Source organism: Dreissena polymorpha, chromosome 8 (assembly GCF_020536995.1).
Source record: "Dreissena polymorpha isolate Duluth1 chromosome 8, UMN_Dpol_1.0, whole genome shotgun sequence".
Lineage (NCBI taxonomy): Eukaryota > Metazoa > Mollusca > Bivalvia > Myida > Dreissenidae > Dreissena > Dreissena polymorpha.
The window spans coordinates 33,932,669-33,946,870 of NC_068362.1; the positions used below are offsets into that span (position 1 = coordinate 33,932,669).

At 34.3% G+C, this 14,202-nt stretch overlaps 1 protein-coding gene across 1 annotated transcript in view; it reads left to right on the forward strand.

Annotated features, from left to right (window-relative positions):
• Nucleotides 1-1,360: 1,360 nt before the first annotated feature.
• The window catches only part of LOC127840434 (chromodomain-helicase-DNA-binding protein Mi-2 homolog), a 64,924-nt gene continuing 52,082 nt past the window's right edge, over nt 1,361-14,202 (forward strand). The window contains exons 1-4 of the mRNA XM_052368849.1: nt 1,361-1,579; nt 2,697-2,747; nt 11,559-11,671; nt 13,048-13,128. Coding sequence (XP_052224809.1) covers nt 1,513-1,579; nt 2,697-2,747; nt 11,559-11,671; nt 13,048-13,128 — 312 coding nt within the window. The 5' untranslated portion in view covers nt 1,361-1,512. The remainder of the gene's footprint in view (nt 1,580-2,696; nt 2,748-11,558; nt 11,672-13,047; nt 13,129-14,202) is intronic.

The window sequence follows — 14,202 nt, forward strand, 5'->3', positions numbered from 1 at the left end:
TTTTAACACTAAATCGGTCGTTGTCGTTGTCGGCTATTTTTTTTAAAATAATTATGTTCACATGTATGTCAATTTTCTGTTAAATGACCTCTCTATTATCGAAAGTCATACTAAAAAAGCATGTTGATACATTTTTTTTAAAGAAAAGTTAGTTTAAGATAAACAATATCCTTTTACGGTAATCGGTAGCGCGTTTTACGATATCGGATTTTTGGCGGGAAACAATGTACTCGGGTACAGTCTAATATCGACCGGGTACGTTTAAGTATATTTACCGTACCCGTGGTACATGTAAGTATACTTAAGAGTACCCGGGGTACATATTAACCAGTAGACGCACGGATATATATGAACTGCAGTTATGCATGTCATTTTTAGCACCTTAGAAATTGTTTAGCAATTATTTGCGTTTAAAAAAATATTTATACATGTAAAAACAACACAATTGAATAGATATTAGGTCAGTTTTGGTTTGCTTAACTTTAATTAATTGTCGTTTTTTATATTTCCTGACTTTGCGCAGAACTTTTCACTTCTATAATAAATCAAAGCGCTGAAGGCACTGCAGTTGTTCGCTGTTGTCGTCCTTGATTAGCTTGTGTGCATGGCACAGGCTAATCAGTGTGCACAGGCTAATCAGTGTGCACAGGCTAATCAGTGTGCACAGACTAATCTTATTTGACGTACATTAAGCCCCCTTTTCCCTGAAAGCAGCCAATATGTACAGATTTCAATGATAAACGCTAGACTGGCCAATGTCCTCTTACAAGCTGGTATATACACTCACTGCTAGAGCAGAATTATTTGTCGTCTGCTGCAGACAGGCAGCGGTAATCTTCCCTAGCAGAGTGAGTTGTGGTTCTAACCGTACTTAAGGCTTCTAAGCACATACTGATTGGCAAAATATGCTCTGTAAGTTCGCAGAAGTTCCATAATCTCGATAAGGTATAAAATAAAAGACTGTACGTGTGATTCCACTAACCCCATCGACCCTAATTATTATTTGCCGCCCCTTTTTAATATATCAGGTTTAGCCTTTAATCTTTCATTGGAGATGTAAGTTGAAACATCTGGCTCAAATAAAATTGTAAAATTTATCAGTGTTCATTAATATCTTGTTAACGCCTGGATTAATTTCAGTTTTCAAGATCTATCTTTATTTTTTGCAGAACAGCTTTAAATGAATTTCATATTAATTATCCTTCATTATCTTATAGAAGTTGATAACTGAATATATACAAGTATATTGCAAATGTGAGAAAATATAATTGCCACCACTTATCATGGTATGCCATCCCTGATTAAACTTGCGGGAATGTCGTATTTGCATGTTTATGAAAATCAATACCACGTGACTCATTAACAGCCGTGTACAACTACGGGATAGAAATTTTGAAACCGTGACGTCACGAGGCTTTATCGCATGCAGCGGCTTCTGTTTTGGAATGCAGTTTTAAAGATAAATAATTATTAATTAATGCACAAATTATCGTTATTCATTAAATAATCGCAATGGCAACTGTGGATAGAAGTGAGGGAGAAGAAATTGAAGAGGGAGTGGACATGGAAGGCGCCGAAGGTATGTTTATCTTTTTAAATCAATCACTGATTCGGTGCATCATTTCGGCCATTGTTGAGATAATTAATTAATGGATTACGGTTGCTTTTCAAACGTTGATAACTTCTATCGTATTTTTTGGAACACAATGAAACTTTTTAATTTTCTTTTTAATTTTAAAGTCAGAATGTACATGTTTCCATTATTTTTCGGTGTAAATTAACGATGTGGAATTTCCTTTTTATGTCACAAGTGTGATTGAAACTCACGAAAATTAGGTCACTGTTAGAGATTTTATGTCGATGAAAAACTGTAGAGTAGTTATAAGCTGGGTTTATTCTTTTAGAACTTGAACACTTTGTGGAATAACGATTCAAACTTTGTAAAAACAAGTGAAGTCTTAAATAGATTAGATTTTCTTTTGTTTTACTTTTTTGAATGCGCATGCGCATTAAATGCTATAAAAGTAGGTCAAATTGCCGGTTTCGGTTTTGACAATTTCCTATTATCTTTTGATGCAAAAAGGAATTTGCCTATAACTAGTCAGGTCAAAAAAAACAACAATCCCTTAATGTATGTTATGTTGTTATATGTAACTGATCCTTTCTGTTTGAATAGCTTGCATACTTGATTGATCTACTTTCCCTTTTGCATTTAACTTTTCTTATCTCATGCCATTGCCATTGGTCTTTAAATTAAAGTCATTTAGGTGTCTACTTTTAGAGACACGGTTATACTTTTTATGTTAGTGTATCAACTTCTATGAAAAGAGATGCAATTGCGTTCCTTTCATATTTTGTAGCATGGTGCATCCTTTATACTTTAAATATAGTGGACCAAATAGATGAACTTAATTATTCTTTACATGTATCTTGCAGGATCGTTTTTTAAGAACTAACTGGATTATTTTTTGTTTTAGTACTATAATTATTCTATCAACATTTAGATACATAAATGAATATGAATGCAATACTGATTTCATGAAACTTATGCATCTGTATGCATTTATTTATGACGACAGGGCAAGTGGCATTCAAAATCATTTAAATCTCTGGTACCCAACTTAGCGGAAGAAAATTGCTACATCAATTTTCAAGAAGAAAATTCTGTTACAATCACTAGTTTGTACACATTGCAGATGACACTACTCAGTCCTCGTTCCCACCAAGGGGTGAGGAACATGTGACCTGTAAGTATCGAGGCATGGCCAGATCCCAGTTACATCAACTGCTGTTTGGGCATTCCATTAAATGATGACCAACTCCAGACTCCTTGTTTTGGTCATGTTGAATGAAAATTGTAAATCTCAGTAAATTCTGTTTGTTGTTTTATTATGCAGTCTGTAAGTTATTTCATTTGTAGAATCACTAGATAATTTTATTTAACCAATCACTTTAGCAATATTTGTATTACAAATGAAAAAAAGAAGCGATAGTAATAATTAATATTATGTTTAGAGATAATAAAACCACTGATCTTCAACTTCATTTTTAAAGGATTTTGAATACATGCAAGAATACCAGTAACATAAAAAATATGTAGAACTGAAAATGTAGTATGTTTAATGTTTTAATGGCAAAAATTAATGCATGAATGTTGAAAGCCATAGACAATTTATATCATGCAAATAGCTTCTTGATTTGAATATATACAAAGCTAAAATGCTATTGATGAGCAATGAGCCCTGGCCATGGATCGAAGTTCATACAATCATAGTTCATTCATCGTGTATCCGGCTGTTAGCTTTCTATTGTATTTTGTAGCAGTGGTACCACAGAATGGCTACACCATACACACTCTTGTAGGCTTGTCATGACTTTGTGTTGCCCACCATGCATGCTCATCATTTTCAGTATTTTTTCTGCGTAGCTGTCTAACCCAGGGTTTGATCTTTGTTTGACTTAATCAGCAGCAGCCAATACAATTTTTGAGAAATCTCATGCCTTTAGACCCAAATGAATCCAGGTAATACTACTGCAAAATCGAAGATCATGGGGATGCAGCATTTCTTTTTGCAACATTGCTAGCAAATGTTGAGCGTGAAGCTATCATATCTCGTACAGAAATAATGAGCAGATATACAACAGTTCCACACTAACTGTCCAAATCAATTGTGTGTGTGTGTGTCCCTTAATATTAGTGAATGTGTATATATTTAGAAGACTTATATATTTGGAGGCTGTGTTCTTCTTTCAACTGTTCATTTTCATATCTCATTATGTGCACTTATGTATTTTATATCACACTTATTGCTATTCCATATTGTTTGAACTCTCCTACCCTGGTGTTCTTGTGAAAAGTCATGTTATAAAGTTTTATGTTGACATACAAACATTTGAATTTGGCTTGCATATAAGCCAGCATTCCAGCACAAACATTGTGCACTTTCTCTTAAAGTTATTCATTCAATCTCACAGACTATCAAGGTAAGTACGCAATTAGTTCCGGCACACATACATGTATATACAATATCGTTTGCCTAAATTAAATAAACCATACATAAATTTTTGTGTTCATAATATTTTTCTTTGAAACTTGATTTTAAAATGACAAAAGTTAGATTGTGCAGATATAAAGTAGAGTGTTTGACCCTAACGGTCCCTGAGAAAATGATTACTTCACACAAAAGTCAACTTTACCTTAATTACATAGTAATAAATTGATAAAATGGACTATACACAGATTGTTCAAAATATGCATCATTGAATATTTACTTTCAATTTACTTAATAAATAAAATTGATTGACACCAAGCAATAAGCACTGCATGTGCCTTGGTCAGTTTATCAGTGTAGTTGGTTGTTGATGTTTCTGAAAGTGTGCAAGTTTAGTTTTGACCGTCGCAAAGCTTAATAGAACACACTAATGTGTGAATGCTGAATAAGCCATAAATCTTGGAATAAACATTGTTTTTTCAATAATTATTTAAATGCAGTTTTCAGCGTGTGTTTTCACAATTTTGCAAATGGAGATTGGTCCCTTTGGATTGGGAAATATGGTGTTCTTTCAGGGCTCGACACTAACTTTTTTGACAGGGTACAAGAAGCGTACTAGTACACATTTTTATTTTCAATATTCAATTCAGTTGCCATTTAAAGTAGACCAATTAATAGCTAATGAGCCTTGTTTTGTAAACTTTGGATATCATGTCTTTCATCAACATCATCATCGTCATCTTTGTAACAATCTGATTGTTACAAAACTGATGATGATGTTGATGAAAGTTGCAATAATACAACTCCCAGCTATATTGACCTTCCGGGTCTGAGCTGTACGTATGTACTCATAAAAGCTCAGAGCATTCAGGAAGAACTATTACAATTATCTTCAGCAGTGAATACAATTCGAAATAGTATAAACCACACCGCCCATGGCATTTTATTATGCCCCCCTTCGAAGAAGAGGGGGTATATTGTTTTGCTCATGTGGGTCCGTATGTCCGTCCACCAGATGGTTTCCGGATGATAACTCAAGAACGCTTAGGCCTAGGATCATGAAACTTCATAGGTACATTGATCATGACTCGCAGATGACCCCTATTGGTTTTCAGGTCACTAGTTCAAAGGTCAAGGTCACGGTGACCTGAAATAGTAAAATGGTTTCCGGATGATAACTCAAGAATGCTTAGGCCTAGGATCATAAAACTTCATAGGTACATTGATCATGACTTGCAGATAACCCCTATTGATTTTCAGGTCTCTAGTTCAAAGGTCAAGGTCACGATGACCCGAAATAGTAAAATGGTTTCCGGATGATAGCTCACGAAAGCTTAGGCCTAGGATTATGAAACTTCATAGGTACATTGATCATGACTCGCAGATGACCCCTATTGATTTTGAGGTCACTAGGTCAAAGGTCAAGGTCACGGTGATCCGAAATAGTAAAATGGTTTCCGGATGATAACTCAAGAACGCTTATGCTTAGGATCATGAAACTTCATAGGTTCATTGATCATGACTCACAGATGACCCCTATTGATTTTCAGGTTACTAGGTCAAGGGTCAAGGTCACGGTGACCCGAAATAGTTAAATGGTTTCCGGATGATAACTCAAGAACACTTATGCCTAGGATCATGAAACTTCATAGGTACATTGATCATGACTGGCAGATGACCCTTATTGATTTTCAGGTCACTAGGTCAAAGTTCAAGGTCACGGTGACCCGAAATAGTAAAATGGTTTCCGGATGATAACTCAAAAACACTTTTGCTTAAGGATCATGAAACTTCATAGGTACATTGATCATGGCTCGCAGATGACCCCTATTGATTTTCAGGTCACTAGGTCAAGGGTCAAGGTCATTTGAAAAAAAAGTTATGAGCTATTGTCATCACCTTGGCGTCTGCGTCTGGTTAATTTTTGTGTTTAGGTCCACTTTTCTCATAAAGTATCAAAGCTATTGCATTCAAACTCAGTACACTTACTTACTATCATGAGGGGACTGGGCAGGCAAAGTTAGATTACTCTGGCAAGCATTTTGACAGAATTATGTGCCCTTTTTAACCTTAGAAAATTGAAAATTTGGTTAAGAAAAAAGTATACTTTTTGTGATTGGGAATATAGCCGAATTTCGGCTATAAAATGGGCCAAAACAAAACCCTGCCTAGGATCATGAAACTTCATAGGTACATTGATCATGACTGGCAGATAACCCCTATTGATTTTCAGGTCACTAGGTCAATGTCACAGTGACACGAAACAGTAAAATGGTTTCCGGGTGATAACTCAAGAATTCTTAGGCCTAGGATCATGAAACTTCATAGGTACATTTATCATGACTTGCAGATGACCCCTATTGATTTTCAGGTCACTAGGTCAAAGGTGAAGGTCACAGTGACAAAAAACGTATTCACACAATGGCTGCCACTACAACTGACAGCCCATATGGTGGGCATGCATGTTTTCCAAACGGCCCTTGTTCTATTCTATTTCTTTTATACATATTTTTGAATATAAACAAAGACCTATACAAATGTATTCTATAAGTCTTTGATATAAGTTATAATCGACAAAAAATAATGTATCCGAAAACGACAGTCCAAAAATGTGCATTTTGTTTGACTGCAGAAAATGAAATTTGGTTGACATATTGCTTTTTAATTGATGAGTTAATTGTTATTGTTTACATTCGGGATTTTCCGTGCATGTGCACTGACTGGTTGGCAAAAACACTGGTTACAGTAACGTAAAACATGTATTAAGGGCTTTTGTTTAGTCAATAAATTGATAATAAAAAATGGAAATAAACGTTAAAACTCTTAACAAATAGTGAAAATATATCATATTATTTACCAAATTAATGTATATTCACACATCAAATTTCCTCTTCATAAAAATACGAAGAAGTTATAAGCATAGAGTAAAAGTGATCGGATGACTAAATACTTACCATTCCACAAAACAAAACAATACATTAGACGTAATCTTTCTGATGAGACTTGAAAAAATTATATTTCAACACTTATAAAACATATATTAATTTTGATTATAATTATAAGTGGTGTGGGTAGTGTTCATTTTCATCAGCGATCGATAATGTCATAGGTGCATTAAATCAATTATAAAACAAAGCCCTAAAAAGCGGAATACATTGCTCTTTTTAAATATCGTGGCAATTTTCTTTTACATTGAATGAATTTTCGTTTCGTTTACATTGAATGACATTATAAATACAATTTAGCATAAAACAGATAAACACTGCATATTAATTATGCAAAGTGAACGTTCTTTGCATGTATATTGCTCTCTCTTTATTAGTAATAAGGAGTGATACAAATCTAGCATTTTATGATAAAGGCTTAAAATAAGATTTAGTATATTTGAAGAAAGTATTTTTTACCCTATTGTGATTGCTTGTGTTCATGATGGTGTTTCGTACACTGCAGTAATGTACAATCTTTACAAGTATTTAGCGGGGTTTACTTTTGCCGGTACCCGTAAAATACCTTAATAGCGTAGCAGTAAAATTGCACAATACTTAAAATGTATAGTTATTAAACAATCTATTATTAAGATTAAACTGGCTTATATATACACACACTAGTTCCTGTGAATCCATTTCCGACAAATGTTTTCATTAATGTTAATGTTAAAATATTTTATTGAAGCAACTAATCAGTATTTTTAGCTTTAAAATTTGTCTTAAATGATTGCTCAATATGCCAAGAGATGACATGGAGGTATAGTAACTTATGTTTACTGACCAGACACTCTTATGCAACATGTGGTTTATGCAGGGACCCAAGTGCAGGTCCCTTGTTTTATGAAACCATGTTTTCTTTGTTATTGTCTGGACAGTATCCAAGCATAACGAGATAATCGTTTTGTGATCAGGGCTTTTTTCCTTCTTTGGGACCCGCCGAAAATCGGCCCTTTCCCCTCAGATTTTTTTCCCCTCAGCAGGTAAATTTTCCCCCATTTTTTTCCCCTAAAAAAAAAAAAAAAATTTTTTTTTTATTTTTTTTTAACTTTTAATACATAAGTTAACCTGATCCAGTGTAGAAAATATAACATATTGCATAATTAAATTATCTGTTGTCTTGATTTTGTTTTAAAAACAGCAAAATATGTTGAATTGATTATTTAAGACTTTCCTTATTTTCCCCAAAATCCGGCGTTTCGCGTGATTTTTTCCCCCAAAAGCCGGCATTTTGCGCGATTTTTTTCCCCTCAAAAAAGGCCAGGCCCTTTCCCCAAAATCAGATAAAAATCCCTGGTAATAACAAAGGTGCAATTAAACACCGGGATATTAATGCTGCAACAAAGAGTGTGAAAATATGTGTGAACAATTAAATAAAACAATTAGATTAAACAAGAGAATTTATTTAATGTGTAAGAAAGTAAGTTTGTTCAGACATATAAAGGTTCATATCAGTTACCCTATGTCGCGTACATAAAATCGACATATTGGTTGTTTTCATCCTTTTTTGTTTTTGTTCATGAAATTTAACTAATTCTGAAAGAAAGTCAATTTCTGAGAATTTTCTAACTAAATATGGTCGCGAAGAAGTGCCAGGTAGAGAGATTTTTGTGTAACCACATACCGAGCTCTTAGAGTGTGTTCCACTCCCGAGTTCGTTGTTAGTAAAAAAACAAATGATAATAACAACGATATAATCGTTCCAAAGATGCATTTCCTTGCATGCTAATGTTTTATTCAGACATAGTAGAAAAATTATATTTGATATTGTGCATGATTACCATTAAGACGATGATTCTGTCAACCTTCTCTATATGCGCTTATTTGAATTGCACCTCTTTTTGCCAACCAGTGGGCGGTGTCTAAACTTTCAGGTGCGTGTGACGTCACGCGTTAACTCGTCTATAGCATATTTTGTGGGTAAAACACAACTTTTTTTATCACCTTTTAATTTCAAAGGATAATCAGCAGAAAGGTGTAACATCATTGACATAGAACTAGTTATTTAATTATCATCCTTAAATTCAGATCGATAGTCGGGAGAAAGGTGTAGACTGTAGAGTGATCAGCTAAGAAATAATTTATTTATTGTTACGCTTCTTTTCATTTGTTTTTCATTAAATACGATGTTTGTGATCGGCCGCTATATTGTTGGCGGACGACAATATCAACTGTGTATTCCAATTATATAGTGTCTGCGCATGAAATACCCAATATTATGTGTGAGCAAACTCAATGCTGATTGGCCAGCTACCACGTGCACTTCAATAACAATAAGGTCAAGCGATGTTTTATGTCTGGTCTAGGTGTAAACCTAGGTTAAAAATGCAATATTAATGATTAAAGGCCCATAAAAGGTGACGATCCGTAATAATTACCGATTTTTAAATATTTTTAGCATATTTTTATTTATTAAGGTTATCAAAAAATATTATATACATGCTATTGAAAATTACCATAAAAAATTTGCAATACAACTTGTTTTGAGCTCAAAATACAGTGCCCTCCAAGTCAATTGTGTTTACAAACAATCAGTTTATTTACATCGTTGTTTACTCAATCATGCCGAGCGATTCCGAGCCAGGTTTCCGATTACAAATTTTGATTGGTCTGCACAAGACATTGTGTATCACGTGAGCTGGTCAAGGGTGAAGAAGCAAGACATTCAAAACAAAAATATCTTACCGATCTCATGTTCTCTTTCTTTGTTTACGAGGATATTGTGTTGTTTGTTCTACGCCATCAATATATGCATACTTTACGAAAGAAGCCGAGACACATCGGAGATAGCGAAAATGTACGGAAATTGCAAAGTTGTTAACATTTCTTCAAATTATGTAACGGGTATATCTTTCATAATTCTTGACAATGTTGCACCTACACTGTGTTATTATCATTTTTTATGCAAGAGTAACTTAAATCCGGTAAAAATTAGACCAGTTGATATGCATAATAATTGGATTTGTCACTTTTTAGGAGCCTTTAACAAATGCATTTACCTTTAGTGAAAAGGTGATGGAAAGTTCTTATCATTCTAATAGTATCAACAGAATAATATATAACTACATTCAAAACATGAAATGAAAAGTTTTGTGTGCGGAAATCATAAAAATGATGTGCATTGCAAGTTTTATGTCTTAGTTCAAAGTCACATCATTGAACATTTTTATATGTATTTTCATCATCACTTTTATTTTCTTCACAACATGTACAGCTTTCAAACATTTGCCAGTGTTATTGCATGGGGTGCATGACAAATAGTGTAAGCAGATATAGAAGGCAGCTTTTGGTAATGCTAGACATCTGTTTGCTGCAATAATTGTAGTTAACTTTTATTAAAGTCAACCAGAATGTAATATACCAGTCGTGATATTTTAATCAATATAAAGTATAACTAATAATTGTAAACAAATACGGTATTTAAGAACTTTTCTTTTTTTTATCAATCTGGTTGACGGTCCCTTTAAAGGAGGCCGCCAATATTTTTTAATAAGTTTGTATTTTGCATTGGCTAAGGTTAACTGGTATTCAAATGATATTTATACTGTTTAAAATCAAATATAGGCTTGAAAAGACATAAATTGACTAATCAGCAGTTGGGAAGGGCTATATTGGGGTCACTTTTATTGTCAGTTGGTCAATTAGTTGACATAAAATGAGTTTGTAGAGAAAGCTTCTACAACACATTTCAAGCAAATAAATTGAAACTTTAAATATGTACATGTATCTCCATGGAATGTAGATGTCTGAGATATTTTTTGCGTCCCTAAAGCAATACTGGGGTTAACTGGGTAATGCTTTTAGCATGATGCCATCGGTCACGTTTGTGACCAAGCTCTAGTTAATTTAGTAGGAATATACAGTTGTATCTGGTTCAATATTGTTGCATTTCTGTATATTGTTTCAAGCCAAAGCATTTGTGGTCATTAAGTATTGTTTCTTAATGTAATTTACATGTTTTGATGTATAGTTGTTCTGAATGAATGTTTATTTGCTACTTTACTAATTGATTAAAACCTTGATTTTTGCTGTTCTCTACTATTACATAATTCCAGCATTATTTACATTTGATTTTTCTGTTTTATTCACACTGTAATCAAGTAAATTTTTCGAAGCTCTTTCTTGTGTTGCTTCATTGTTTTATGTTAAATAAAATTTATGAAACATGATTGTGGTGATAATTTCAATTGATAGCACAAACATGTTATTTAATTTTAATATGTAGTCACTCTACATAAGTACGGTAGTTGCTTATAAAAGTTAACTTTTATGTGATTCATAATGGCAGTTATTGTCTTGATGGTTCAACTACCAATATTTTTTTTTACCCTTTCCCCATAAGAAGCAAAGTGAAAATGGCTATGTGCAAACAGCATAAAACCAGAACAGCCTGTGAGTAACTCGCAGTCTGTTCAGGTTTTATGCTGTTTGCTGCTCATCAGCATCTAAGGGTTGGAAATGAAGCCTTTAAAATTTGAATATAGTAAAAAAGGTCTTTAATTAAATGTAACATTCAAAGGGACAGCAAATGTGTTAAAATACTTATCAAAGTGGTAAAGGGTTACCATTCTATGTTTCATAGATGATGTTGATGCAGAAGAGGATGGAGGTGAAAAGAAAGGGAAGAAGCGGAAAAAGAAGGATGGCAGTAGCAAAAAGAAGAAGAAAAAGAAGAAGCATCACCATGACGACGATGTAAGCAGAATGTTTAATTAAACAAAACAATTGTCTGAATGTAAATTTGTGAAACTTGCCATCAATATTATTGTATAAATATGATGTATGCTAAAAGCTAAGGTTGACACCGCCTGTTTGCTTTACACCACAGATGGCATAATATTTAGTTTATTAATCATAACAAACATAAATGCTAGTTTAATTATGCTCCCCCAAAATTTATTTTGGGGGGAGCATATAGTCGCTGCTTTGTCTGTCCGTGCGTGTGTGTGCGTCCGTCCATGCACAATTTTTTGTCCAGGCTATTTCTCAGCAACTAATGACCAGAATTCAATGAAACTTTATGGGAAGTTTCACTACCAAGAGGAGATGTGCAAATTATCAGCGGGTTCTGGTCGGATGATTTTTCACAGAGTTATGGCCCTTTGAAATTTTCCATTAACTGTACATTTAGTGCAATTCTTGTCCGGGCTATTTCTCAGCAACTAATGACCGGAATTCAATGAAACTTTATGGGAAGCTTCACTACCAAGAGGAGATGTGCATATTATCAGGGGGTTCTGGTCGATGTTTTTTTTACAGAGTTATGGCCCTTTGAAATTTTCCATTAACTGTACATATTGTGCAATTCTTGTCCAGGCTATTTCTCAGCAACTAATGACCGGAATTCAATGAAACTGTATGGGAAGCTTCACTACCAAGAGGAGACGTGCATATTATCAGCCGGTTCTCGTCGGATGGTTTTTCACAGAGTTATGGCCCTTTGAAATTTTCCATTGTACATATAGTGCAATTCTTGTCCGAGCTATTTCTCAGCAACTTATTACGGGAATTCAATGAAACTTTATGGGAAGCTTCACTACCAAGAGGAGATGTGCATATTATCAGCAGGTTATGGTCGGATGATTTTTCACAGAATTATGGCCCTTTGAAATTTTCTATAAACTGTACATAGAGTGCAATTTTTGTCCGGGCTATTAATCCCCAACTACTGACTTGAATTCAATGAAGCTTTATGGGAAGCTTAACTACCTTGAGGAGATGCACATGTTATTTGTGGGTTCTTGTTAGATAATTTATTTAGAGAGTTATGGCCCTTTGAAATTTTTAAGTTGCTAAACCATCCATCGTATTATTTTGTCCAAAGTTATGCACCTCAAGACGTTTCCTTTTATCTGAAAATATATTGCAATATTGAGACCAAAAAAACCTTTGGGGAGCATCACCCGTCTCCGACGGTTTCTTGTATTACTAGTAACTAACTAGTGGTATGGCTACAGATATTATTGCTGAGTATAGAATTGGATAAAAATTTATTCGTAACAACTAGTATATTTGGAAGCATGTTGCACCTTCAACTTTTAGAGTGCCTACAACTTTGTGTTACTCTTCAGGGTTCAGATGAAGAAAAACACAAGAAGAAAAAGAAAGACAAGAGCAGTGTTGACTTGGGGGCTCCCAGAGAGAGACCTCGGGTATGTTGCTTGTGGGGTCTGACTACATTATGTACTGAGTACCACTGACACACAGTTTCAGCTTCTCTGGAAAAAACCCATGCATATTTGTTTATAGCCCAAACAGACCCTGTCCTTGGGTTTACTTGTTCTCCTTATAATAAGTTATATGTGTGTAGAAAAAAAACTGTAAATATCCTCACTAATATCAAAATCTTAGAGGTTTTGGTATTGGCATGTATTATTTAATGGTCAACTGATACCAAGTTCTATTACGCCCTTTACCACTTAGACACATATATTCAAGCATTTGTAATCCCTTAGAAAGTTATATTTTATTTTAAGACCTTTTTTACTAGATTCAAGTTTTTAATGCTTTATCTCCAAACCTTAGATACTGATGAGCAGCACACAGTATAAAACCTGAACAGACTGCAAGTTACTCGCAGGCTGTTCTGGTTTTATGTTGTTTGCACATAGCCATTTTCACTTTGCTTCTTATGGGGGAAAGGGTTAAATCATTAAACTAAGGTCAAAATCGGCCCCACCTTTGGGCTAAATCGTTTTCCTTATATGTACATCGTAAAACTTTCAAAACTCTCTAAAATAACAAGTCACAGTGACTTGGACTTTTGCATGAAATATCGCATGATGGTCCTCTACCAAGTTTGTTCAAATCATGTGTCTTGGCTCCAAGTGGGCCCCACATCTTGGGTAACTGGTTTTAATGATATATTTGACAAGTTTCAAAGTGGATGCATTTGGTAGAAAAACATAATCAGCAGGGAGTGCAGTTTTCCTTATATAGCTATACTGAAATATTATAAACACTCTAGAGGTCACATTTTTCGTCCAATTTTCATAAAACTTGCTCTTTACATTTGTTCTAACAAAATCTTGGCCAAGTTTGATAATGGTTTCAGAAACATCACACAAGTTGGCCAGAACATGACCGCCGAGTATCAGTTGAGCGACCAAGAACGTTTGGCCATCTTGTTCTACTTGAGATCAAGTTTGGGATCCTGAATTTTCGTAATGGTGGGTCTTGGGCCGAGGAAAATATATTTTTTCTCATATAATTTATGTCATACGATA